This window comes from Cervus elaphus, chromosome 3, assembly GCF_910594005.1.
Source record: "Cervus elaphus chromosome 3, mCerEla1.1, whole genome shotgun sequence".
Classification (NCBI taxonomy): domain Eukaryota; kingdom Metazoa; phylum Chordata; class Mammalia; order Artiodactyla; family Cervidae; genus Cervus; species Cervus elaphus.
In genome coordinates this window covers 42,323,439-42,348,539 of record NC_057817.1, presented here as the reverse complement: position 1 = coordinate 42,348,539, position 25,101 = coordinate 42,323,439, and the positions used below count along the sequence as shown (strand labels likewise).

Genomic DNA, 25,101 nt, shown 5'->3' with positions numbered 1-25,101 from the left:
TGGGAAACTAAATAGATCTTTTCCTCCATCTGCTTCTCTTAGCAATTGTCTTGACCAAAGCCCAGTTGAAAGCAAGTTGCTTTCCCTCAGTTGGCTGGCATTGTTGGGGAGGAGGAGGAATACAGGGGGGGATGGGAGTGATGGGGGTGGGAGTGAGAACACTTTCAGGAATCAGCGCAGGCCAGTTGGCGTCCCTGCAGGTCATTTACAGCTGTGTGACCCTGGGCGAGCTAGTTAACCTGTGTAATCACGTTGCCTTCTCTGTACACTGGAAATAATGCTAATTGCCCACCCCCTAGGGCTGTTAGGAGGACTGGTGAGATCAGGCAAAGTGCTTCTTCTTTCCAGAGTAAGAACTCCAAACTCCCTCTGAAGTCCCCGGACAGCTGCGACAGTCTTCAAGCTGATTTTCCTTCTTCTGTCCTTGTCCTGGATAGTCCTTTCCTGCAAAGCAACTAGGGTGACTTTTTATAAAGGAAGAGTGAGACGTCCCTGGTAGTCCAGTGGTTAAGACTCTACTGTGCAATGCAGGGAATGTGGGTTCGAACCGTGGTCCGGGAAGATCCCACAAACCACTGAGCAACCAAGCCCACGGGGCAACTACCCAGCGCTCGAGGGGCAACGAGGGAGTCCACGGGCCGCGAGGAAAGATCCCACAATGACGCAATGAAGACCTCGTGTGCTGCAGCTAAGACCAAATGCAGCCAAACAATTAGATAAACAAAAAAATGTAGAGCGTGTTGTTTCCGTGTCCAAAGGCTTCTCATTGCTTTGAGCACCTTCGCTTCCTCCTCCCCGTGCTCCTGTGGTCTGGCCACACTGGAACAGCTTGTTTCTCTGACAAGCCATCTCAGTCCAGTCCCTGGGCTCTTGCAGGGCTGTTCCGTCTCCCTAGAATGCTCTGCCCTCAGTCTCTGCACGGCTGGTGCCTTCCTGAGAAAAGCCTCCAGGTTGAATGGAGCTCCTTCCCCAACCGCCTATCACGCCACTCTATTTTATTTTCATCACCACCCAAAAAGATCCTGTTTATTTATTGTTTCTCATATGTCATGTACCTCCTCCCCCACTGTTGCTCTCTTCCCCTCCACTCGAATCCAAGCCTCCTGAGTGGATCTTGTTAATTTTTTTCAAGGCTGTGTTCTCAGAACTTGGGCAGTGCTTGGCGCATAGCAGGTGCTTAGTAAGTACTGGTTGAATCAATGAGAGAAGGAATGAGTCTCTTCTCATCTCCATCTTATCCTTTCTCCCAAGTCTAGCTCGAGACAAAGCCCCACTACGAGGTCATTTCTGACCATCGCAGCCTTTAGGGATATCTTCCGGCCATCTCCCTCTGAGTTCACGTCGCTGAATGGAGCTGGGGATCTCTTTTTGTCTCTTCCCTTTCCCCCTCCTCCTCTTCTGCCTGTCTCAGCACCCATCAATTTTTCCCATTTGTGAGGTGCTTAAGGTTTTAAAAATTTTGTTTTAATGCCATGGGTGAATTAGCAAGCCCAAAGCTGAAGATGAAATGGTCCTCCTACAATTCATATAACCAGTGCAGTGATCTAGTACCGAGGTACCTTACCCCTAGGAGGAATTCAAGGCACTGGATTCCTTAAGGGATACGGGTGTGTGGGACAGACAGCTGAAATAATGCATATTGAAATTATACCCGGGAGATGGCCGCAAAGTTCAATAAAGATCTCATTAAATTATCTCTAACCTATTCAGATATCATCGCAATAAGAGAAAAAGCTTTTGGTTTACGACTGTTGGCAAAAACCAAAAAGAATACCAGTTGTTTCAGCTTCTATTCTATTTTCCTGGGTATTTTTACATTATTATTCTTTGAGATACACTTTAGAATCATTTTAAGACTTTTTTAAAATTGTGGATGTTTGATATAGATTAATTCAGGAGTGTTGATGCTGTTATTGCATAATAGCAGGGAAATTAATATGCACATTTCTAATATAAATGGAAATAGTTCTAATTTCTTAAACAGTTAAACATGATGTTATTTAATATAGGTTTTTATCACATCTCTGTATATGAGAGATATAGATATATGTATATGTATGCATTTAAGTACATATAATCTTAAGCATGTATTCATTGGAATCAATAATGAATGTTAAATGCCTTTTTAACATTTCAGTTGAGGTCAAATACTAGTTTACCTTTGATACATGAATTCCAATATTGAATTATCCTTTGGTTTCTTGAATTTTTCTCTTAATAGAAATGTTAAATCATGTTGCTAGCATTTTATTTAGAATTTTGGTATAATATTCACAAATGACATTAGTCTGTATTTTTCTTTATGTATCTCATCTTTTGGCATCAGTTTTATGATGGCTTCATGCAAAATATTTGAATGCTTTTCTTCTTTCTTTATGTTCCAGAATTGTGAAAATGGCAGGCAGAGGAATTACCATGTTTTAGAACATAACTCATGATGCCACTGGGATTTTTATCTTTTATGCAAGTATAGGGTGACAGTCATGAGTGGAAATTTTCTCTATTTACTTCAGAGCTTTTGGTCAGTTTAGGTTTTGTGTTTTTATCTATTTCAGCAATTTATTTCTCACTTGTTTTAGAAAATCATTTTATTCAAAATTGTGCAAAGGGCAAAATAATTTTCCAAAGTGTGTAATAGGAATTTTTTTTTAAAAAAATGATAAATCACTCTAAATCCTACCATCTACCTACTGTCAATAGTGGTAGAATATTATTTCATCTTCTCTATGAATATCTATAGATGGATGGATAACTAGATAGATGGTAGAAATAATTTTGTAAGAAATGGATCTTATCTCACATGTACTATTTAAATAAAATATTGATAGTAAATATAATATGAATATTAATTTTAGTTGAATTTAATAAGATAAAAAGAACTTGAAGGGAAACTGAAGGAATTATAGAATTTAAATAATTGTTTATTTACTATTAGAGATAGTTCTAAATGATTCTTCCAAGATTAAGAAAGGGGATTTAAAAGTCACTACAAAGCTGAAACAGTTAGTTTTTTACTCAATGGTTGAGATTTAGAGATTTAATGAAGATGAACTCTGAGATATGAATAATAGAGGGATTGACATCACATCTTTTCCCATTTCCCTCTCCCTATCTTGTAAATTTTGTCACTGATATTTTTTCCTTTTTAAGGGTTTATTAGTTTTACATTTTTATCTTTAACCATATTTCCCTCAGCTATTCAGTTTAAGTCCTGTATTCACTGTTCGTCATTGTTTTCCCCCTTCAATTTCTATATTTCCGAGTTCTTTCTTTTGAATCATTTTTGCTTGGTAGGATTTCACTGTCAAGGAGTTATTTTCAAGAGGAAGTCATGGGGGCTTTATACTCTCAACTTTTAAATTTTGGAATTGTCTGTCTATTGCATTTATATTTGAACACAAATTGGGTAGGTAAAGATTTTGCAACCTACTTTCTCTTGAAATGTTATAGAATTTATTAAATGACTGCATTGTATTTCATTAAATGAATGTCAATTAACGGTCACCTATTCTCAATTTTCTATTATTATAGCAAGTATATTATCATAAGTGTATTAAGTGAAATTTCTGGATCAGAGTATAAATGCACATTCAGTTTTTTTGAAACATATGCTAGTTCTTTGTAGATAGATTATTTAATATGTATTCCTGTCAGCAGTGCATAAGAGGGTCATTTATTTCTATCATCATTAACAGTGGATTTTCTTAATTCCTTGAATATATGCCAATTTTGTAAGAAAAACCAAAATTTTCTTATATTTTAAATTCTGTTTCTTAGTAAAGTTTAATATATTTTGAGCAGTTATTAACCGATTTGATTTTTAATTTTATGAACTGCCTCTTTAAGTCTTTTACTATTTTCTATTGAAGTGTAGCTATTACTTTATTGATTTGAAAGAATGTCTTGGGTATTATGGATAGTTACTTTTTCATGTATATTGAAAATATTCCTTCATTTTGTTTTTAACTTTCTTCATGGATTAAAAGGCTCATTATCTTCGATGGATACTAAAACTATTAGATAAAAATTTAATGAGGAACAGAATATCTGCATAATTTCAAAGTATTTTGCCACAAATCATGAAAAGAACCGTAGTAACTTCATAGTGGAGAAAGTTGGCAGGTAGTACCTTAACCAAGGGGTGAAAATTAGTGTCAGTAATAATGAGACATTATGGTCCTCCTGCTATGCGGCACTAAGAGAGACATAATATCATTTATGTAATACTCTTGCTAAACACACAAAACTTGAATTTAACCTTGAGAAAACATGAGCAAGCCAAAACTGAAGCACATTCTATAAAACAATTAGCCTATACCCTTCAAAAACATCTATAGAGGCATGACAACTAAATGTGTTATGTTCCACTGGATTTAATTATGTACCAGAAAAATGCTATTAATGACATTTATTGAGACAATTGGCAAAATATGAATGTGTAATGTAGATTGTATAATAAAACTGTATCAATGGTAAGTTTTCTGATTTTGATAATTGAATTGTGGTTGTGAAGATAATGGTTATACCGAGGAAGATATACTGAAGTAGGGATGGAAGGCACCTGTTCTTAAGTGATTCAAAATGATATGTATAGGTGGGTGTGTATCTGTGTGTGTTTGTGTGTGTGAGAGAGAGAGAGAGAATAATGAAAATGCAGCACAGTGTTAATAATTGATGAATGTGAGTGAAGGTTATGTGTGACTTTCTTAGTATTCCTGTAGTTTCTCTTTGGGTTAGAAATTATTTCAAAATAAACCATTAAAAATTCTTCCCTGCATAAAACATGTATATAATGAAATTTTATCAAGGCTTTTTTAAAAAATAATTTTTGATTTTTGTGCCGTGTTTGAAAAAACCTTCTTTATCTCAAGGTCGTAAGCATAGTCACTGACGTTTTCTTTCTGTGGTTTTATTTATTTATGTTGAAAAATTTGACCTATCTGGAATTTTGGTGTGGGAACAAGAAAATAATCCAGGTTTTTTTCTCCCAAATGTATAACCAATTTCCCCCACAACATATATTAAATAATCTTTCCTCACTGGTGTCAAAGGATATGCTTATCATGTACCTATTGTGTGTGTATATATATATGTAAATATAATATATATTATGAGGCTTCCCAGGTTGTGCTAGTGGTAGAGAACCCTCCTGCCAATGCAGGAGACTTAAGAGACTCAGGTTTGATCCCTGGGTTGGGAAGATCCCTTGGAGGAGGGCATGACAACCCACTCTAGTATTCTTGCCTGAAGAATCCCAAGGACAGAGGAATCTAGCAGGCTACAGTCCCTAGAGTCACAAAGAGTCAGACATGGCTGAAGCAACTTAGTACACATACAATATATATATTTAGTCCGTACATATGTAATATTTCTTGATATATTCTGGACTCATGGTGTTCCTTTGATGTGTTCACCTGTGTATTTCTCAGTACTTATTTCCCCCCAACTCCATAATTTTTCTGGTCATTTTTATGTATTTACTTTTCCAGAAGATTTCCAGGACAATTTCCTTGGGGATTATTTGATTTCAGATAACATACGAATCAATTCAAATGGGTTTACTGCATGCATGTGAGACATTGTCATGTGATTAGAGTAAAAGGGAAACAACCTGCATCACTCAATCATGAGGGGCCTGGGTGAGGGATCTGGGTAAAGCACCTGGCAGAAATACTTAGACTCTCACTCCAGTCCTCTGCCAGAGCTATTATGTGACTTAATCTTTAAAGTTTAGTGGTTCAAATTTTAGGAGAAATAATTGAATTGGTCACTGTCCAACCAATGATTTCTTTCTCTGATTCAGGTACTTGTAAAGGTTGCTCAAGACTTTTTATAAGGGGAAATGTCTTAGAAAATGACTGTGGGTTTGGCAGGCATCCTAAATAATGTCTAGTAAAAGCTCTTTGATAATGATTATTTTAGTCCAAGTATAAAGATGGCCTTTCCATTTATTCAAATTTCTTTTTATGTTACTTCATAGAGTTTCTTAGCTTTTTTTAAAAAATGTATTGTCCCCAAATATATATTTAGATATTTTAGGCTTTTCATTATTTTGAGTGGAATCTTCTTTTCCCCCCATTATATTTATTTGAATGATTGACTGGTCATTTTTTGTATATACAGAAGTAATTAGTCTTTATAGTTAATTTTAACTGTACTTTATTGACTTTTCTGATCATTTCCTTGTGTAGTCAGTTGTTTCTCTTGAATTATCTAGGTATAGAGCCATGTTATCTGCAAAGAAAGATTGTTTTGTCTTCTTTATAACATATTTTACATTCTTTAAAAATTCTAGTATCTTTATTATGATCAGAAAGAAATCAATAAGCTCATTTTCATTTTGCAAATCCAGAAAAAGACAGAACTATTGTGTTATATTTGGGAAGTCTAACAAAAACATGAGGCCGGATATTGAACTTCTTGGTGACTTAACTGGAAGTAATCTGTCCAGCCCACAAACCAATCATCAATCCATCCATCCATCCATCCATCCAGCTAGCCAGCCAGTCAGCCAGCCAATAAATGTTTTCTTTTTTTTATACCATAGATACTTGTAGATACAATAAGAAAGACACAGTCCCCGAAGTTAGAGAATTTAAATATAGAAACAAACACAAAAGCAAGCAATTAAAATAGTACAAAAGGCAAAATACATGGTGTTAATGAAAGCACACAGAAATGGGCACCTAAGCCAACCTTGGGCGATCAAGGAAGGCTACTGGAAGAGGGTAATGTCTAAAAAGATTTCTGAAGGAAATATTTGAATGGAAGGAAGGCCACATTCTCAATAAATACATTATGCCATTTAATTGCTTTGAAATTTTAGTGATTAACCATTCTGAAATCTTCGTGAATCTCTAGATTTTCAATTTGCCTTTGCAGCTCAAGGTGCCAATGGGACTCTGGGGAACCCCACCCTGGATACAAGTCTACTGGAGGAGTTCTTGGGCAATGATTTCGATTTCGGAGCCTTGTAAGTAATAAGAGCACTGCTCTCCATCTGGTGTTTAAAAAGTTATGAAATAATTAAATGAACTGGGAAGTGCTTCTTCCTTTTCTGTTTTCCAGAAAAGCTTAAGTAGAGTTGGCATTATTTCTTCTCTTAATGTAAACCTTCTGCAAATTTCACCAGTGAAGCTAACTAGGTCTGGAGTTTTTTGGTTTGCTTTGCCTTTTTTTTTCTAACAGGAAGGCCCTCCCTTCCAATTCTGTATCTTTAATAGATATGGGGCTATTCAGGTTATCAATTGTTAATTATCAACTTAAGTAGTTTATGTCTTTCAATGGCTTTATAAATTTCACTGATCACCTATTGAATTTACTGGCATAAGATTGTTCATCACATTTCCTTATTATATTTTTAATGTCTGTAGAATCTATAGTGAACAAGTGTTGTCATTGATATCAGTAATTCATGTCTTTTTATGCTGATAATTTATCAAGAGATTTATCAGTTTTCTTAGGCTTTTAAAGAACCAGGTTTTGGTTAAAATTATATTCTTAATTGTTTTTCTGTTTTCTATGTCATTGATTTCTGCTCTTATTTTCTAATATTTATATTGCCATGCCCACTTTCTTTTTTTTTTTTTATTTTATGTTTTATTAGTTGGAGGCTAATTACTTCACAACATTTCAGTGGGTTTTGTCATACATTGATATGAATCAGCCATAGATTTACACATATTCCCCACCCCGATCCCCCCTCCCACCTCCCTCTCCACCCGATTCCTCTGGGTCTTCCCAGTGCACCAGGCCCGAGCACTTGTCTCATGCATCCCACCTGGGCTGGTGATCTGTTTCACCATAGACAGTATACATGCTGTTCTTTTGAAATATCCCACCCTCACCTTCTCCCACAGAGTTCATAAGTCTGTTCTGTATTTCTGTGTCTCTTTTTCTGTTTTGCATATAGGGTTATCATTCCCATCTTTCTAAATTCCATATATATGTGTTAGTATACTGCAATGGTCTTCATCTTTCTGGCTTACTTCACTCTGTATAAGGGGCTCCAGTTTCATCCATCTCATTAGGACTGATTCAAATGAATTCTTTTTAATGGCTGAGTAATATTCCATGGTGTATATGTACCACAGCTTCCTTATCCATTCGTCTGCTGATGGGCATCTAGGTTGCTTCCATGTCCTGGCTATTATAAACAGTGCTGCGATGAACATTGGGGTGCACGTGTCTCTTTCAGATCTGGTTTCCTCAGTGTGTATGCCCAGGAGTGGGATTGCTGGGTCATATGGCAGTTCTATTTCCAGTTTTTTAAGAAATCTCCACACTGTTCTCCATAGCGGCTGTACTAGTTTGCATTCCCACCAACAGTGTAAGAGGGTTCCCTTTTCTCCACACCCTCTCCAGCATTTATTGCTTGTAGACTTTTGGATAGCAGCTATCCTGCCTGGCGTGTAATGGTACCTCATTGTGGTTTTGATTTGCATTTCTCTAATAATGAGTGATGTTGAGCACCTTTTCATGTGTTTGTTAGCCATCTGTATGTCTTCTTTGGAGAAATGTCTGTTTAGTTCTTGGCCCATTTTTTGATTGGGTCATTTATTTTCCTGGAATTGAGCTTCAGGAGTTGCTTGTATGTTTTTGAGAGTAATCCTTTGTCTGTTTCTTCATTTGCTATTATTTTCTCCCAATCTGAGGGCTGTCTTTTCACCTTACTTATAGTTTCCTTTGTAGTGCAAAAGCTTTTAAGTTTCATTAGGTCCCATTTGTTTAGTTTTGCTTTTATTTCCAATATTCTGGGAGGTGGGTCATAGAGGATCTTGCTGTGATTTATGTCGGAGACTGTTTTGCCTATGTTCTCCTCTAGGAGTTTTATAGTTTCTGGTCTTACATTTAGATCTTTAATCCATTTCGAGTTTATTTTTGTGTATGGTGTTAGAAAGTGTTCTAGTTTCATTCTTTTACAAGTGGTTGACCAGTTTTCCCAGCACCACTTGTTAAAGAGGTTGTCTTTTTTCCATTGTATATCCTTGCCTCCTTTGTCAAAGATAAGGTGTCCATAGGTTCGTGGATTTATCTCTGGGCTTTCTATTCTGTTCCATTGATCTATATTTCTGTCTTTGTGCCAGTACCATACTGTCTTGATGACTGTGGCTTTGTAGTAGAGTCTGAAGTCAGGCAGGTTGATTCCTCCAGTTCCATTCTTCTTTCTCAAGATTGCTTTGGCTATTCGAGGTTTTTTGTATTTCCATACAAATTGTGAAATTCTTTGGTCTATTTCTGTGAAAAATACCGTTGGTAGCTTGATAGGGATTGCATTGAATCTATAGATTGCTTTGGGTAGAATAGCCATTTTGACAATATTGATTCTTCCAATCCATGAACACGGTATGTTTCTCCATCTGTTTGTGTCCTCTTTGATTTCTTTCATCAGTGTTTTATAGTTTTCTATGTATAGGTCTTTTGTTTCTTTAGGTAGATATACTCCTAAGGATTTTATTCTTTTTGTTGCAATGGTGAATGGTATTGTTTCCTTAATTTCTCTTTCTGTTTTTTCATTGTTAGTATATAGGAATGCAAGGGATTTCTGTGTGTTAATTTTATATCCTGCAACTTTACTATATTCATTGATTAGCTCTAGTAATTTCCTGGTAGAGTCTTTAGGGTTTTCTATGTAGAGGATCATGTCGTCTGCAAACAGTGAGAGTTTCACTTCTTCTTTTCCTATCTGGAATCGTTTTACTTCTTTTTCTGCTCTGATTGCTGTGGCCAAAACTTCCAACACCATGTTGAATAGTAGTGGTGAGAGTGGGCACCCTTGTCTTGTTCCTGATTTCAGGGGAAATGCTTTCAATTTTTCACCATTGAGGATGATGCTTGCTGTGGATTTGTCATATATAGCTTTTATTATGTTGAGGTATGTTCCTTCTATTCCTGCTTTTTGGAGAGTTTTAATCATAAATGAGTGTTGAATTTTGTCAAAGGCTTTCTCTGCATCTACTGAGATAATCGTATGGTTTTTATCTTTCAATTTGTTAATGTGGTGTATTACAATGATTGATTTGCGGATATTAAAGAATCCTTGCATTCCTGGGATAAAGCCCACTTGGTCATGGTGTATGATTTTTTTAATATGTTGTTGGATTCTGTTTGCTAGAATTTTGTTAAGGATTTTTGCATCTATGTTCATCAGTGATATTGGCCTGTAGTTTTCTTTTTTGTGGCATCTTTGTCTGGTTTTGGAATTAGGGTGATGGTGGCCTCATAGAATGAGTTTGGAAGCTTACCTTCATCTGCAATTTTCTGGAAGAGTTTGAGTAAGATAGGTGTTAGCTCTTCTCTAAATTTTTGGTAGAATTCAGCTGTGAAGCCATCTGGTCCTGGGCTTTTGTTTGCTGGTAGATTTTTGATTACAGTTTCGATTTCCTTGCTTGTGATGGGTCTGTTAAGATCTTCTATTTCTTCCTGGTTCAGTTTTGGAAAGTTATACTTTTCTAAGAATTTGTCCATTTCATCCAAGTTGTCCATTTTATTGGCATAGAGCTGCTGGTAGTAGTCTCTTATGATCCTTTGTATTTCAGTGTTGTCTGTTGTGATCTCTCCATTTTCATTTCTAATTTTGTTAATTTGGTTCTTCTCTCTTTGCTTCTTAATGAGTCTTGCTAATGGTTTGTCAATTTTATTTTTTCAAAAAACCAGCTTTTAGCTTTGTTGATTTTTGCTATGGTCTCTTTAGTTTCTTTTGCATTTATTTCTGCCCTGATTTTTAAGATTTCTTTCCTTCTGCTAACCCTGGGGTTCTTCATTTCTTCCTTCTCTAATTGCTTTAGGTGTAGAGTTAGGTTATTTATTTGGCTTTTTTCTTGTTTCTTGATGTAAGCCTGTAATGCTATGAACCTTCCCCTTAGCACTGCTTTTACAGTGTCCCATAGGTTTTGGGTTGTTGTGTTTTCATTTTCATTCATTTCTATAGATATTTTGATTTCTTTTTTGATTTCTTCTATGATTTGTTGGTTATTCAGAAGCGTGTTATTTAGCCTCCATATGTTTGAATTTTTAACAATTTTTTTCCTGTAATTGAGATCTAATCTTACTGCACTGTGGTCAGAAAAGATGACTGGAGTGATTTCAATTTTTTTGAATTTTCCAAGACCAGATTTATGGCCCAGGATGTGATCTATTCTGGAGAAGGTTCCGTGTGCACTTGAGAAAAAGGTGAAGTGGATTGTTTTGGGGTGAAATGTCCTATAGATATCAATTAGGTCTAGCTGGTCCATTGTGTCATTTAAGGTTTGTGTTTCCTTGTTAATTTTCTGTTTAGTTGATCTATCCATAGTTGTGAGTGGGGTATTAAAGTCTCCCACTATTATTGTGTTACTATTAATTTCCTCTTTCATACTCGTTAGCGTTTGCCGTACATATTGCGGTGCTCCTATGTTGGGTGCATATATATTTATAATTGTTATATCTTCTTCTTGGATTGATTCTTTGATCATTATGTAGTGTCCTTCTTTGTCTCTTTTCACATCCTTTATTTGAAAGTCTATTTTATCTGATATGAGTATTGCGACTCCTGCTTTCTTTTGGTCTCCGTTTGCATGAAATATTTTTTTCCAGCCCTTCACTTTTAGTCTGTATGTGTCTCTTGTTTTGAGGTGGGTCTCTTGTAGACAGCATATATAGGGGTCTTGTTTTTGTATCCATTCAGCCAATCTTTGTCTTTTGGTTGGGGCATTCAACCTATTTACATTTAGGGTAATTATTGATAGGTGTGGTCCCGTTGCCATTTACTTTGTTGTTTTGGGTTCACGTTTATACAACCTTTCTGCATTTCCTGTCTAGAGAAGGTCCTTTAGCATTTGTTGAAGAGCTGGTTTGGTGGTGCTGATTTCTCCCAGCTTTTGCTTATCTGTAAAGCTTTTGAATTCTCCTTCATATCTGAATGAGATCCTTGCTGGATACAGTAATCTAGGTTGTAGGTTATTCTCTTTCATTACTTTCAGTACGTCCTGCCATTCCCTTCTGGCCTGGAGGGTTTCTATTGATAGATCAGCTGTTATCCTTATGGGAATCCCTTTGTGTGTTATTTGTTGTTTCTCCCTTGCTGCTTTTAATATTTGTTCTTTGTGTTTGATCTTTGTTAATTTGATTAATATGTGTCTTGGGGTGTTTCGCCTTGGGTTTATCCTGTTTGGGACTCTCTGGGTTTCTTGGACTTGGGTGGCTATTTCCTTCCCCATTTTAGGGAAGTTTTCAGCTATTATCTCCTTGAGTATTTTCTCATGGCCTTTCTTTTTGTCTTCTTCTTCTGGAACTCCTATGATTCGAATGTTGGGGCGTTTCACATTGTCCCAGAGGTCCCTGAGGTTGTCCTCATTTCTTTTGATCCTTTTTTCTTTTTTCCTCTCTGCTTCATTTATTTCCACCATTTTATCTTCTACCTCACTTATCCTATCTTCTGCCTCCGTTATTCTACTCTTGGTTCCCTCCAAAGTGTTTTTGATCTCATTCATTGCATTACTCATTTTTAATTGACTCTTTTTTATTTCTTCTAGGTCTTTATTAAACATTTCTTGTATCTTTTCAATCTTTGTTTCCAGGCTATTTATCTGTAACTCCATTTTGTTTTCAAGATTTTGGATCATTTTTATTATCATTATTCTAAATTCTTTTTCAGGTAGATTCCCTATCTCCTCCTCTTTTGCTTGACTTGGTGGGCATTTTTCATGTTCCTTTACCTGTTGGGTATTTCTTTGCCTTTTCATCTTGTTTAGATTGCTGTGTCTGGAGTGGGCTTTCTGTATTCTGGAGGTCTGTGGTTCCTTTTTATTGTGGAGGATTTACCCAGTGGGTGGGGTTAGACGATTGGCTTGTCAAGGTTTCCTGGTTAGGGAAGCTTGCGTCAGTGTTCTGGTGCGTGGAACTTGATTTCTTCTCTTTGGAGAGCAATGGAGTGCCCAGTAATGAGTTTTGAGATGGGTCTATGTGTTAGGTGTGACCTTGGGCAGCCTGTATGTTGACGTTCAGGGCTATGTTCCTGCGTTGCTGGAGAATTTGCATGGTATGTCTTGCTCTAAAACTTATTGGCTCTTGGGTGGTGGTTGGTTTCAGTGTAGGCATGGAGGCTTTTGGATGGTCACTTATTACTTAAAGTTCCATGTAGTCAGGAGTTTTCTGGTGTTCTCAGGTTTTGGGCTTAAGTCTCCTGCCTCTGGATTTCAGTTTTATTCTTCCAGTAGTCTCAAGGCTTCTCCAACTATACAGCACTGATAATAAAACTTCTAGGTTAATGGCGAAAAGATTCTCCCCCGTTAGGGACACCCAGAGAGGTTCACAGAGTTACATGAAGAAGAGGAGAGGGAGGAGGGAGATAGAGATGAGCAGGAGGAGAAAAAGGGGGACTCAAGAGGAGAGAGACAGATCTACGCAGCTGTCTGTTCCGAGTGTTCTCCGTAACCCAGTCACCTACAAAGATTCACAGAATTTGATTGGGAAGAGAAGGGGAAAGGAGGAAATAGAGGTGTTCTGAGGTAGAAAACAGAGAGTCAAGATTGCGAGAGAATAGTCTTCGGTTTAAAAATAGGGCTTCTCTTCTTTTTTTTTTTTTTTTTTGTAAGGTTATAGTGTATTGAAAATGAAAATTAAGGAGTAGTAGAGGAGTACTAGAGAACTTTAAAGAAATAAGAGAAAAATAAAAATAGAAAATAGAAGAGAAAAAGGAAAGGAAAAAAAGAAAAAAGAAAAGAAAGAAGAAAAAAAAAGAAAAAAAAATTTTTCCCCCTAATTAAAAAAAATCGTAAAAATCTATGAAAATGAAAGTTAAGGAGTAATGGGGGAGTAATAGGAAATTTTAAAGGAAAATAAAAGAGAAAAAATAAAAAAGAAAAAATAAAAAAAGAGAAAAAAAAAAGTAAAAATATATCTAGGAGTTTCTCTGGAGCTGTTGCGGTCAGTGTGGGTTCGGCTCAGTTTCAGATAGCTCCTCGTTCCAGCTTACACTTCTCGATATCTACAGGCCCCTTCCGGTGTAGTCGGTGTTTTCTACAGGGATTTTAATCTGTTGCACCAGTCCCTTCTGAAGCGGTTCCCTTTGTTTATTTGGCTTCTGTTTGCCCGTCTCTTCAGAGCCTCATTTCCGCCCTGACACAGGCGGGCGGAGGTGGACTCTTATTCAGGTAGCTAGTTCCGTCGCCCTGCTGGGAGGGGCTGGCGCTGTGGGGAGGGGCTGGCGCTGCGGGGAGGGGCTGACGCTGTAGGGAGGAGCTGGCGCTATGGGGACGGGCTTGCGCCGCGGGGACGGGCTGGCACTGCCGGGAGGGGCTGGCGCTGCGGGGAGGGGCTGGCGCTGCGGGGACAGGCTGGCGCTGCCGGGAGGGGCTGGCGCTGCGGGGAGGGGCTGGCGCTGTGGGGGCGGGCTTGCGCGGCGGGACGGGCTGGCGCTGCCGGGAGGGGCTGACGCCGCTTTCTCCGTCTGCGCTGCTCAGGCTCCCGGCTGTTCTATATGGAGCGCGCCCCGCGCTGCGCGAGGTTCCAGCCCTCGGGTGTTCCACAAAAGCGCGGAGCGAAAAGCTGCGCCTGCTCTCTGTGCCTTCCCCGTCAGAGCGGTCCAGGCAGCCAGGGGCTTGGTGGGCGCGCTATCCCCAGGTGTGGCGCACCCACTCCCTTCCGCGGACCCAGTCTCAGTTTCCTCTGGCGCCAGTCGGGTGCGCGCGCCTTCCGCCCTCCGCGTCCCCAGCCCCAGTCCCCGCCCGCGCCGGTCGGGTGCCTGCGCCCTGTGTCTCGCCGCGACCTTCCCCTCCCCCCTGCCTCCTGCCTCCGGCGGGGCTGGGCCGGTCCGCAGCCTGCGAGCTCTTCTCTGGACTTTCTCGGTCTCTTTGTTCTGCGAACGGCCGGCAGTGTGTTCGGGCCGGTTAATTTTCTCTCTCTCTTTTGGTCTCCCACAGTTCAAGTTGGCAACTCACAGAAGCTCCCTCTGATTGTCCTCAGGGCACTCGGCCCGGACCCTACCCCAAGCAATGCCACCTAAGACTCCTTTCCCGGGACGGGTCTCCGTCCTTAGCTCTTTTGTCTCACTTTTTATCTTTTATATTTTGTCCTACCTCCTTTCGAAGACAATGGGCTGCTTTTCTGGGCGCCTGATGACCTCAGCTAGCGATCAGAAGTTGTTTTGCAAAGTTTGCTCTGCGTTCAGTTATTCTTTTGATGAATTTGTAGGAGAGAAAGTGGTCTCCCCGTCCTACTCCTCTGCCATCTTGGCTCCTCCCCCCACTTTCTTTTAAAACAACTTATAAGCAGTAAAATTGCATTTTTGTCTTGTGTATGGTTTTGTGAGTTTTGAGAAATTCATAGAGTTGGGTGACTATTGCCATGATTACCACACACAACCATTCTCTCACCTGATACATTTCCCCTGCATTTCCACTTTGTGTTCATACCCATCATGCTCCCCTAACCCCTGGTGACCACTGATCTTTCTTTTTCTGTCCCCGTAGTTTTGCTTTTTCCAGAATGTCATATAAGTGAGACCCTCTGGTATATAATACGATGAGTCTGACTTCTTTCACTAAGCATAATGTCTTTTTTTTCATTCTTTTTGCTGTTGTTCATTCTTTTTTATTGTTGAGATAAACTCTGTTGTTGTAACAGTTTGTTTGTCCAGTTACTCATTCAAGGATATTTTCATTATTTCCAGTTTTGACAGTTACGAATAGCTCTTATAAATATTCATGCATAGGTGTTTGTGTGATCAAGAGTTTTAATTTCTCTAGGGCAACACTTTGGATAAAGTCTGCTGGACCATGTTATAAGTGCAAGCTTAACTTTATAAAATTGCATTACCCCTAGCAATATATGAGATAGCCAATTTCTTCTCTTCATCACCAGTTCTTGGAATTATTGGTTTTTAAAAAAATGTTATTATAGCCATTCTAATAGGTTTATCATGGTATCCCGGTTTGTTTTAATTTGTATTTTCCTATCAACAACTGATGTTGAGCCTTATTTCATGTGGTTGTTTGCCTTTCATATATTTTCTTTGTTCAAGTGTTTGTTCAAATATTTCGCCCATTTAAAAAACTAAATTTTTCTTATTTTGGAGTTTAGCGAATTCTTTAAATATTCTGGATATTAGAACTGTATTGGATCTGTGATTATGAATACTTTCTCCATGCCTGTAACTTGCGTTTTCATTCTCTTCACAATGTCTTTTCCAGAGTGGAAGCTTTAAATTTTGATGATGTCCAATAGACCAAATTTTTCTTTTGTGTTTTATATACAAGAAATATAGATATTGCCTAACAAGTTGTCAAGGACTTTCTTCTGTTTTTTTCTAAAAGTTTTAGTTTTATATTTAGGTCTGTGATCCATTTTGAATTAATTTTCATATGAGTTTTGCAATACAAGTTGAGATTAATTTCTTTGTGTATAGATGTCCAGTTGCTTTATGAATTCCTTGTTAGATAGTTTTTCTCTATTGAATTGTCTTTATGCTGCTGTAAAAAAATTAGCTGACCATGTTTGTGTGGATCTGTATCTAGACTCTTTATTCTGATTCACTGATCCATGTATCTGTTATTTTGCCAATACCACATTATCTTGATTACTGTAATCATAAGTCTTAAAACCATTGGTGTAAGTTCTCCAAATTTGTCTTCTTTTTCAAAAGTGCTTTGATAATTCTAGTTCCTTTGACCTCACATAAATATTAAAATCAGCTTATTTATATCTATACAATCTTACTGAGAGGTAGGCTAGAATTGTATTAAGTCTGGAGATCCATCTGGGGGAAAATCAGCTCTTAACGGCTGCCCAGGTGGTACAGTGGTAAAGAATCCGCCTGCCAATGCAGGAGAGGTAGGTTCGATCCCTGGGTCAGAAATATCCCCTGGAGAGGGAAATGACAACACACTCTGGTATTCTTGTCTGGCAAATCCCATGCACAGAAGAACCTAGGTGGGCTACAGTCCATGGGGTCTCAAAGGAGCTGGACATGACTTAGTGACTGAGGCTGTACGTACGACATCTTAAGAAAATTGAGTCTTTCAAGCCATAAACATAATTGTTGGTTAATCACTAAGTTGAGTTTGACTCTTTTGAGACCCCATGGATTGTAGTCCACCTGGGTTCTTCTGTCCATGGCATTTGCCAGACAAGAATACTGGAGTGGGTTGCCATTTCCTTCTCCAGGGGATCTTCCCAACCCAGGGACTGAACCTGCATCTCCTGCCTTGGCAGGCAAATTGTTTACTGCTGAGCCACCAAGGAAGCCCTATGAACGTATTATACCTCTCCATTTATTTAGACTTTTGTTGCTTTCTTTCATCAGTGTTTATAGTTTTAGCATACAAATCCTGTATGTTTTGTTTAGATCTACACCCAAATATTTCATGTTTTTTCTTTGAGTTACTGTAAATAATTGTGGTTCTAATTTTTTTTTTCTTCAAATTTTAGGTTCCAATTATTCATTGCCATCATCTAGAACTATTTTTGTTTTTTTATATAGTGGGCTTGGGTCCTGCAATCTTATGAAGCCATTAATTAATTTAAGAATTCCTCCATTGTGTTTGTTTTCAATTTCACTAATTTCTATTCTTAGTATTTCCTTCTGCTTGTTTTGGGTTTAGTCTGCTCCTCATTGTTTAGTTTCTCAAGTTGGAAGCTTAGTTCTTGATTTGAGACCATTCTTTGTTTTCTAATTTAATCATTCAATGCTTTAGCTGTCTTCCTCAGTTTTTGATATGCTATTCTTTGATTTTCTTTCAGCTCAAAATATTTCCTATTTTTTCTTGAGACATTCTCTTTAACTCATGGGTTGCTGGAATTGGTTTGTTTCATTTCCAAATATTTTGGAATTTTCCTGTCACTGATTCATTGTTTAATTCCCTTATGGACAGAGAACACACTCTGTATAATTCTAATTATTTTAAATTTGTTAAGATTTGCTTTATGATCCAGGACATGATCTATCTGGTGAATGTTCCATGTGCACTTGAAAAGAATGTGCATTCGCTGTTGTTGGGTCAAGTATTCAAGCAGGTTAACATTGTTGTTCAAGTCTTCCATAGCCTTCCTGATTTTTCTCTACTTCTTTTATCTATTAATGTAAGAGGAATGCCAAAGTCCTCAAGAATGATTGTGATTTAGAGTTCTCAGTTCTTTTTTCCCCAGTACTGTCTTCTGATCTCTATGGTTTCTGATGAGAAATAAGCAGTTATTTGAATCATTGCTTCCTTGTATATATAATATGTCATTTTTCTCTACCTGCAAGATAACATTTTCAGCAACTTTATTATAATGTGTCTGGATATGGGCATGGTTTTCTTTGAGATTATACTGTTTTGCTCCACTTTTTAAACTGTAAATTTCTGTTTTTCACTACCTCTAGGAAGTTTTTAGTCATTATTTCTTCACATTTATGTTTCTGTATCAATGTCTTTCTTTCCTCTGTCTAGGACTCCAACGATGCAAATGTTAGACTTTTGATGTTGTACACAGGTCCCTGAGGCTCAGTTCATTTTTTTCCTCTCTGTTGTTTATATTGGATCATTTCTATTAATCTGTCTTTTAAGTTCACCGACCCTCCTCTGTCATTGTTGTTGAGCCCACATCGATGTTCTTATAAATGCCCTTCCATCTCTCCCCCATGAAGGGCAGAGAGTGGAACAATGAACGTGAATCTCAATAGTAACATGGAAAGCTATTTGCAGGTACTTTGGTACCTGGCTCTGGTTGCTCTTTGCCAACAAAAAACATCCATGCCAAAATGACTGTGGGGAAGAATGGAAGCTCAACATTTTGCAGCTAATTAAGCGTGCACGCACACACACACACACACACACACACACAGCTGATGGGTTGCCACATCTCTGAGCCCACACTCTGAGCTGGCTCTTTGCTCCAGGTGGCTGCATGGGCTGACACCAGACACAAATTGCCCCCGTGCCTGCTTTCATATTCCTCTCAGTCCATCCAGGCAGCTGCCATTATTCCTGTGAGAAGGATGGGCAAGTGGGTTTACCCTAACCATCTCTGCCTACAAACAACCCGTCAGAAGTTGTCTAGTTTCTTTCCCCCACGTGATTTCTTCTTAAGATAAAGTAAAGCTTATCCCATCGGAATCTGTTTAATCAGCAGAAAGAACTTTCGCTATTTGTGGGAAAAAGTGAACAAGTCTTTAAGTCTTATTCGAAGAGCTGTCTTTCTACCTGGGAGTTCAGAAATCTGTCATTTGATTTTGGTCTTCCTGATAATAATGGTCCTTCAAGTAAGACCAGATATCTCACTCTGGATGACCGCTATTGAGATTCAGACATAGTTTGCTCAATCAGATTTACTTTCTACCTTGAGAGTTTGTAAGTGAAGTAGAGGAGGGAGTTAATATTGTTGAACATACACCAATTATTATGTGTTATTCTTTGTAATTTATTCACTTATTTAATTACATATTTGACTTTACACATTTCATTCTCTTATTAATTCTTCAAAATAGGCACAGCATTATCTATATTTTACACATGAAGAGGCTGAGGTGCAATGTAAATCTTCATCGGTTAATCAGAGACAAAGCCGGAATTAAAATGTGCCTGGCTCTAGAACACCTGCCTTTTCTTCTACATGCATCTTTTGGATTAATTGATATTTTCGGAGATGTTTTTAGACTCCATGACTCTCAGGGAAACACATGAAGTTTGTCTAAAATTGTGTGCTGAAAGCTGTGACTCAGATGGATCCTGAACCATTGTTTGCAAAGATTGTCAAAGTTCTCGCACGTTAAAGAGAAATCCTATGATCAGATAACCTGCCTTTGCTCAGGTACATGCAATTAAGTGAAGCTGCAATAAAAATCCAAGAGAGAACAAGTGGAAACAGCCCCAGTCTGTACTCCTGGAGTTGCTGAGCTGGTCCAATGATCATTATACATCTGCATAATGTATTCAAATACCCCAAGTGTTGAGTGTTTCTAAATTCCAGGCTCTCTTTTTGCAGGTTAGTTGTATTCCTCACAGAAGCCCTGGAATGTAGGTTTTCTTTCCTGGGTTCACAGCTAATAAGTAGCAGAGCTGGGATTCAAGCATGAATTTACTACAAACATTGCATTACTTCCCCTCTACTATGTGAGAGTGTTAGCTACTCAGCCGTGTCCGACTTTGCAACCCCTGGACTGTAGCCTGCCAGGGTCTTCTGTCCTTGGAATTCTCCAAGCAAGAATACTGGAGTGGGTTGCCATTTCCTCCTCCAGGGGATCTTCCCAACCCAGGGACTGAACCCATGTCTCCTGCATTGCAGGCAGATTCTTTACTGCTCAGCCACCAGGGAAGCCCAGGTTTCACTTTGGACTTGGCTTATTGGAGTTGGATGGCAAAACGAGTTAGGAGTCAATGACCAGCTGCATGTTTTAGTTCTGCCACTGCTATAGTGGGGCTGATGAACTCTTCACTGTGATGTTGCGAAAGAGAGTGAGATAGTCTGTGTAATTCTGTGAGATGAGCTTGTTAAAGGCTGGGTTCATCGACCAGTTTGATTTCGGGGTTCAAACGGATGCAGTAGGAGAAAAGCTAAACAGAATCCTGAGCTAAAGTATGACCAGTGGCTTCCCAATTCTAAAGATATTTGTAAAAAATGAAGTCACCTATAGTAAAGAATTTAAGATATTTAAATATCCGTATCGAAAAACACCATATTCCTTTTAAAAAAAATAATTTTCTTTATTTATTGTTGGCCATGCTGGGTCTTCGTTGCTGTGCTCTAGTTACGTGCATGGGCTTCTCTTGTTGCAGAACACAGGCTCCAGGCGCACAGGCTTCAGTAGTTGCAACTCCGGGCTCTAGAACACAGGATCAGAAGTTGTGTGCACGGCCTTAGTTGCCTTGCATCATGTGGGATGTTCCCAGATTAGGGATCCAACCCATGTCTCTTGCATTGGCAGGCAAGTTCTTTACCACTGAACCACCAGAGAAGTCCAACACCTTGATCTCTAGAGCATAAACTCGGATGCTAGATCTTTTGACTCCAGTTTGACTGGTTGCCAGATGAATAACCTCCGGTAAATTACTCAACCTCATCAAGTCTCAGTTTCATTGTCTGGGGGTTAGGGGCAAAAATAATCATAGCAGACATTAGATGAGGCCACACATGCAAAGGGTTAGCTCAGTGACTGGACCAGAGTAGGTCCTCTCTAAAGGTTGCCTATTTCTCAAGCAGCAGGAGAGAGCGGTGAGAGGGTCAGGGTCTTTGCAGGTTGCCAAGATAGGGCTGAAGAAGAGGGGTAGCAGCTTGCTCTTCTTCTTTTTTCTAATTGTAGGATAGTTGCTTTGCACCTTGCTTTTCTTGCTTCCACTGCCCTGTCATAAAATGATTTTCTTGGGCTACTTTATCTGGTGATGACATTTCTGCCAAGGCCCTTTCCCATCCCAGCTTCCAGGTGGTGGGTACCAAGTTTGATCAAATACTCATTTATTAAGTGCCTACTACATGCTTGCCAGTGGGCAGTATTCAGGACACACACACACAGTATTAAGACATGGACTTCCCTGGTGGCCCAGACGTTAAGGAGTGTGCCTGTAACACGGGAGACCCTGCTTCAATCCCTGGGTTGGGAAGATCCTCTGGAGAAGGAAATGGCAACCCACTCCAGCATTCTTGCCTGGAAAATCCAATGGATGGAGGAGCCTGGCAGGCTACAGTCCATGGGGTCACAAAGAGTTGGACATGACTGAGTGACTTCACTTCTACATGCTTGCCAGTGGGCACTATGCAGGACACACACACACACACACACACACACACAGAATTAAGACATGCTCTTAAGTGAATGTCTGTGTGGGTTAAGACATGCTCTTAAGTGAATGTCTGTGTGGGAGGACATGAATCATACACATGAAAATCTGGAGAAAATACTTTCAGTAACAACTATCTTTGTACTTACATGATGGGGTACAACAGTAAACAATTTCTGTAACCGTTTACCGAGGGCATTGTGGTAAAGCTGTCTGCCCTGCAGGGCACCCAGGCATTTTTCTTTGATTTAGTGGTGTGTGGTTATAATGACAAATAGCAGATTGACTTTCTGTGGATTTAAGTATTGTTTTTTTAAATTCTCAGAAGACAGTGCGTTTCCTTATTGTCTGCTCCTGGGGAGAACGCTTCCTATGCCTTCAGCATTCACCCTTAGTGCTCCAAGGTCATTATGGACTCCAGTGGGAAGAGAAAGACAATGATGTATCGTATAAAGTCATTCAGTAAGATGAAGAAAAGCAAGTGCAGGGTAGAAGAGTAGAGTGCAAGGGGTGGGGGAAGACTACCAGGTTAGACTGGTGTGGTCAGGAAAACTCTCTTGATATATGAATTTATATATATACACATATTTATGGCTATATGTCAAGTAAAAAGCAGTAAATCATATTTATTAAGTAATAGCTCTGTACAGGGTACTCTGCTGAGGTGATGTCACTGTGAAATAGAGCTTTAGAGAAGGTGCAATTGGTAGAAAACTAAGGACCGAATTGTAGAATTGTGAATAGTCCCAGCTGGGTGTTCATGGGAAGCCCATGCCTTTTTTTTTTTTTTTTGGCTTCACTGCAGGGCATGAGGAATCTTATTTCCCTCACCAGGGATCAAACCCATGCCCAGTGATGTGGAAGCACAAGCCTTAACCACTGGACCGCCAGGAAGTCCCAGGAAGCCCACATCTTAGCGCTGTAAGTCCTGTCCAGTGTCTAGTAGAGTCATGAGCACATACTAGGCACTCAGTCAATGCTTAATTCAGCCTGGCTGCAATCTGAAAGGAATCCTGGCTGTTTTGGAGACCGCATGCAGATGTCCTGGATGTGTTAACTTCCACCAGCTCCAGAGAACATCTATTTTGCACTCCTTTTAGTTTGCATGGCTTTCAGCCCCCAGGAGACCACACTTTGCCATTTATCCTATTATTATTGAATGAGTCTCTTTATTTTTCAAGTCTATTTTAGCTGTTATTCATGAAATCACTTCTGCCTTCCCATATGCATATTCTTTCTCCATTAACTTTCAACTTATCTGAGTCTTTAAAGTGTTTCTTGCAGGCAACATATACTTGGGCCTTGCTTTTTAAAAATCCATTCTTCCAATATCTTCCCTTTAATGGGAGTATATAATCTATTAACCTTTAATGCAATTATTGATACTGCATTTAATTCTGCCGCTTTATTATTTGTCTTTTAAAAAATCTCTTCTACTTCTTATTCCTCTGTAAGACACATTGATGGCTCATGATTCAGCCAGACATTTGGCCAGGGTTTTTACACAGAATTTAGGGTTTCCCCTCTCTGTATCCCTCTTTCCCAAGATTTCCCTTTCAATTTCAGCGGCTATGTTTGCCCCAAAGTCTGTTCTCTGGTTCTTCAGTCCTGAAAGACTGTGGGTTTCTATTGGAGTTTTGGTGGCTCAGACAGTAAAGAATCTGCCTGCATTGCAGCAGACTGGGGTTTGACCCCTGGGTCAGGTAGATCCCCTAGAGAAGGAAATGGCAACTCACTCCAGGATTCTTGCCTGGAAAAACCCATGGACAGAGAAGCAACTGTTCAATTGGCCTTAAGGCTAAAAGCTGTAAATAGACAGCTCACCCTATGCCATTACTTTCTTCTAAGTTTCAGAACTCCTCAAAATCTTCTTCCTTTTGTTTACTTTTCAGTATTTTAAGGTATATGCATGCGTGCGTACTTAGTTGCTCAGTTGTGTCTGACTCTTTGTGACCCTCTGGACTGTAGCCCACCAGGTTCCAGAATCAAAACTATGGTTTTTCTAGTTGTCATGTACAGATGTGAGAGTTGGACCATAAAAAAGATGATAAAGAAGGCTGAGTGCTGAAGAATTGATGCTTTCAAACTGCGATGCTGGAGAGGACTCTTGAGAGTACTTTGGACTGCAATTAGATCAAACCAGTCAATCCTAAAGGAAATCAATCCTGAATGCCCATTGGAAGGAGTGATGCTGAAGCTGAAGCTCCAATACTTTGGCCATCTTATGCAAAGAGACAACTCCTTGGAAAAAACCCTGATGCTGGGAAAGATTGAAGGCAGGAGGAGAAGGGGACAACAGAGGATAAGATGGTTGGATGGCATCATCCACTCAATGGCCATGAGTTTGAGCAAGCTCTGGGAGATGGTGAAGAACAGGAAAGCCTGGTGTGTTGCAGTCCATGTGGTCACAAAGAGTCAGACACGACTAAGCAACTGAACAACAACTATATATATATATATATATATATAAAATTTTCTGGAGTTGATATTTTTATCTTTGGGAGGGTCAACCAAGTCTGGTCAGAGCTTACCGGTCTTATCAGATGTAGAAGAACTCTTTGTGATTCTTTTGCATTCTTATTGAATCTAGTTGTCTGTTCTGTCTTTAATGGTTAAGATTCTCTGAAAAATGTCTGGTCTTTTATTGCTTTTTCCTGCTTAAGAAGTTATTTGGCAAACCACTATTCTTAAAGAATGAGTTTTACTATAGGGTGATCAGGCAGGGATTGGCCATTTTATTTCTTTCCAATTCCAAATCTCATTCCCCCCTCTCCAGTCTTGAGGAGATTGAATATTTTTAGGGAACAATCTTCTAATTTCTTACTGTGGGAAATCAGCTTGGTTGCTTGCAAAGCTTAATTGAAGAAGGGTCTCACCTTTCAGCGTTTAGACTTTTAATGAGTCCTTCCATTTTTGGTCCCAAAGCTCTACAATCTCCCAGGATCTCTGGAGAATAAAAATCTTTCCAATGGGATGATGGAGGTAGTTGCCAGACTATACACGTTGGGGAAGCTGATCTAAGGGTCCAGCTATTTTTCTTATTTAAACTTGCAATCAATTATTTCACTTTTATTTTTTGTTTTGAATATTTTTATATATTTACTTGACTGCATAGGGGCTTGGTTGTGGCACACAGTATGGCATGTGGGCCCTTGAATTGTGGCACGTGGGCTTAGTTGCCCTGTGACACGTGGGATCTTAGCTCTCCCACCAGGGACGGGGAGCCTTCGGATTCTTAACCACTGGACCACCAGGGGAGTCCCAATCTTTTCACTTTTAGCTCCAGCTTGTTATCCCTGGATTCAGAGGCTGCTGGTGACATCAAGGTTTTGGGCTTTGCTGGAGTTATATTCAACTTGGAAAAACTCTT

The 25,101-nt window shown here is 39.1% G+C and overlaps 1 protein-coding gene across 1 annotated transcript in view; it reads left to right on the top strand.

Annotated features, from left to right (window-relative positions):
- Positions 1–25,101, top strand: part of MYRFL (myelin regulatory factor like) — a 121,203-nt gene that overhangs the window by 18,366 nt on the left and 77,736 nt on the right. The window contains exon 2 of the mRNA XM_043879096.1: positions 6,862–6,973. Within this exon, the coding sequence (XP_043735031.1) occupies positions 6,862–6,973 (112 nt within the window). The remainder of the gene's footprint in view (positions 1–6,861; positions 6,974–25,101) is intronic.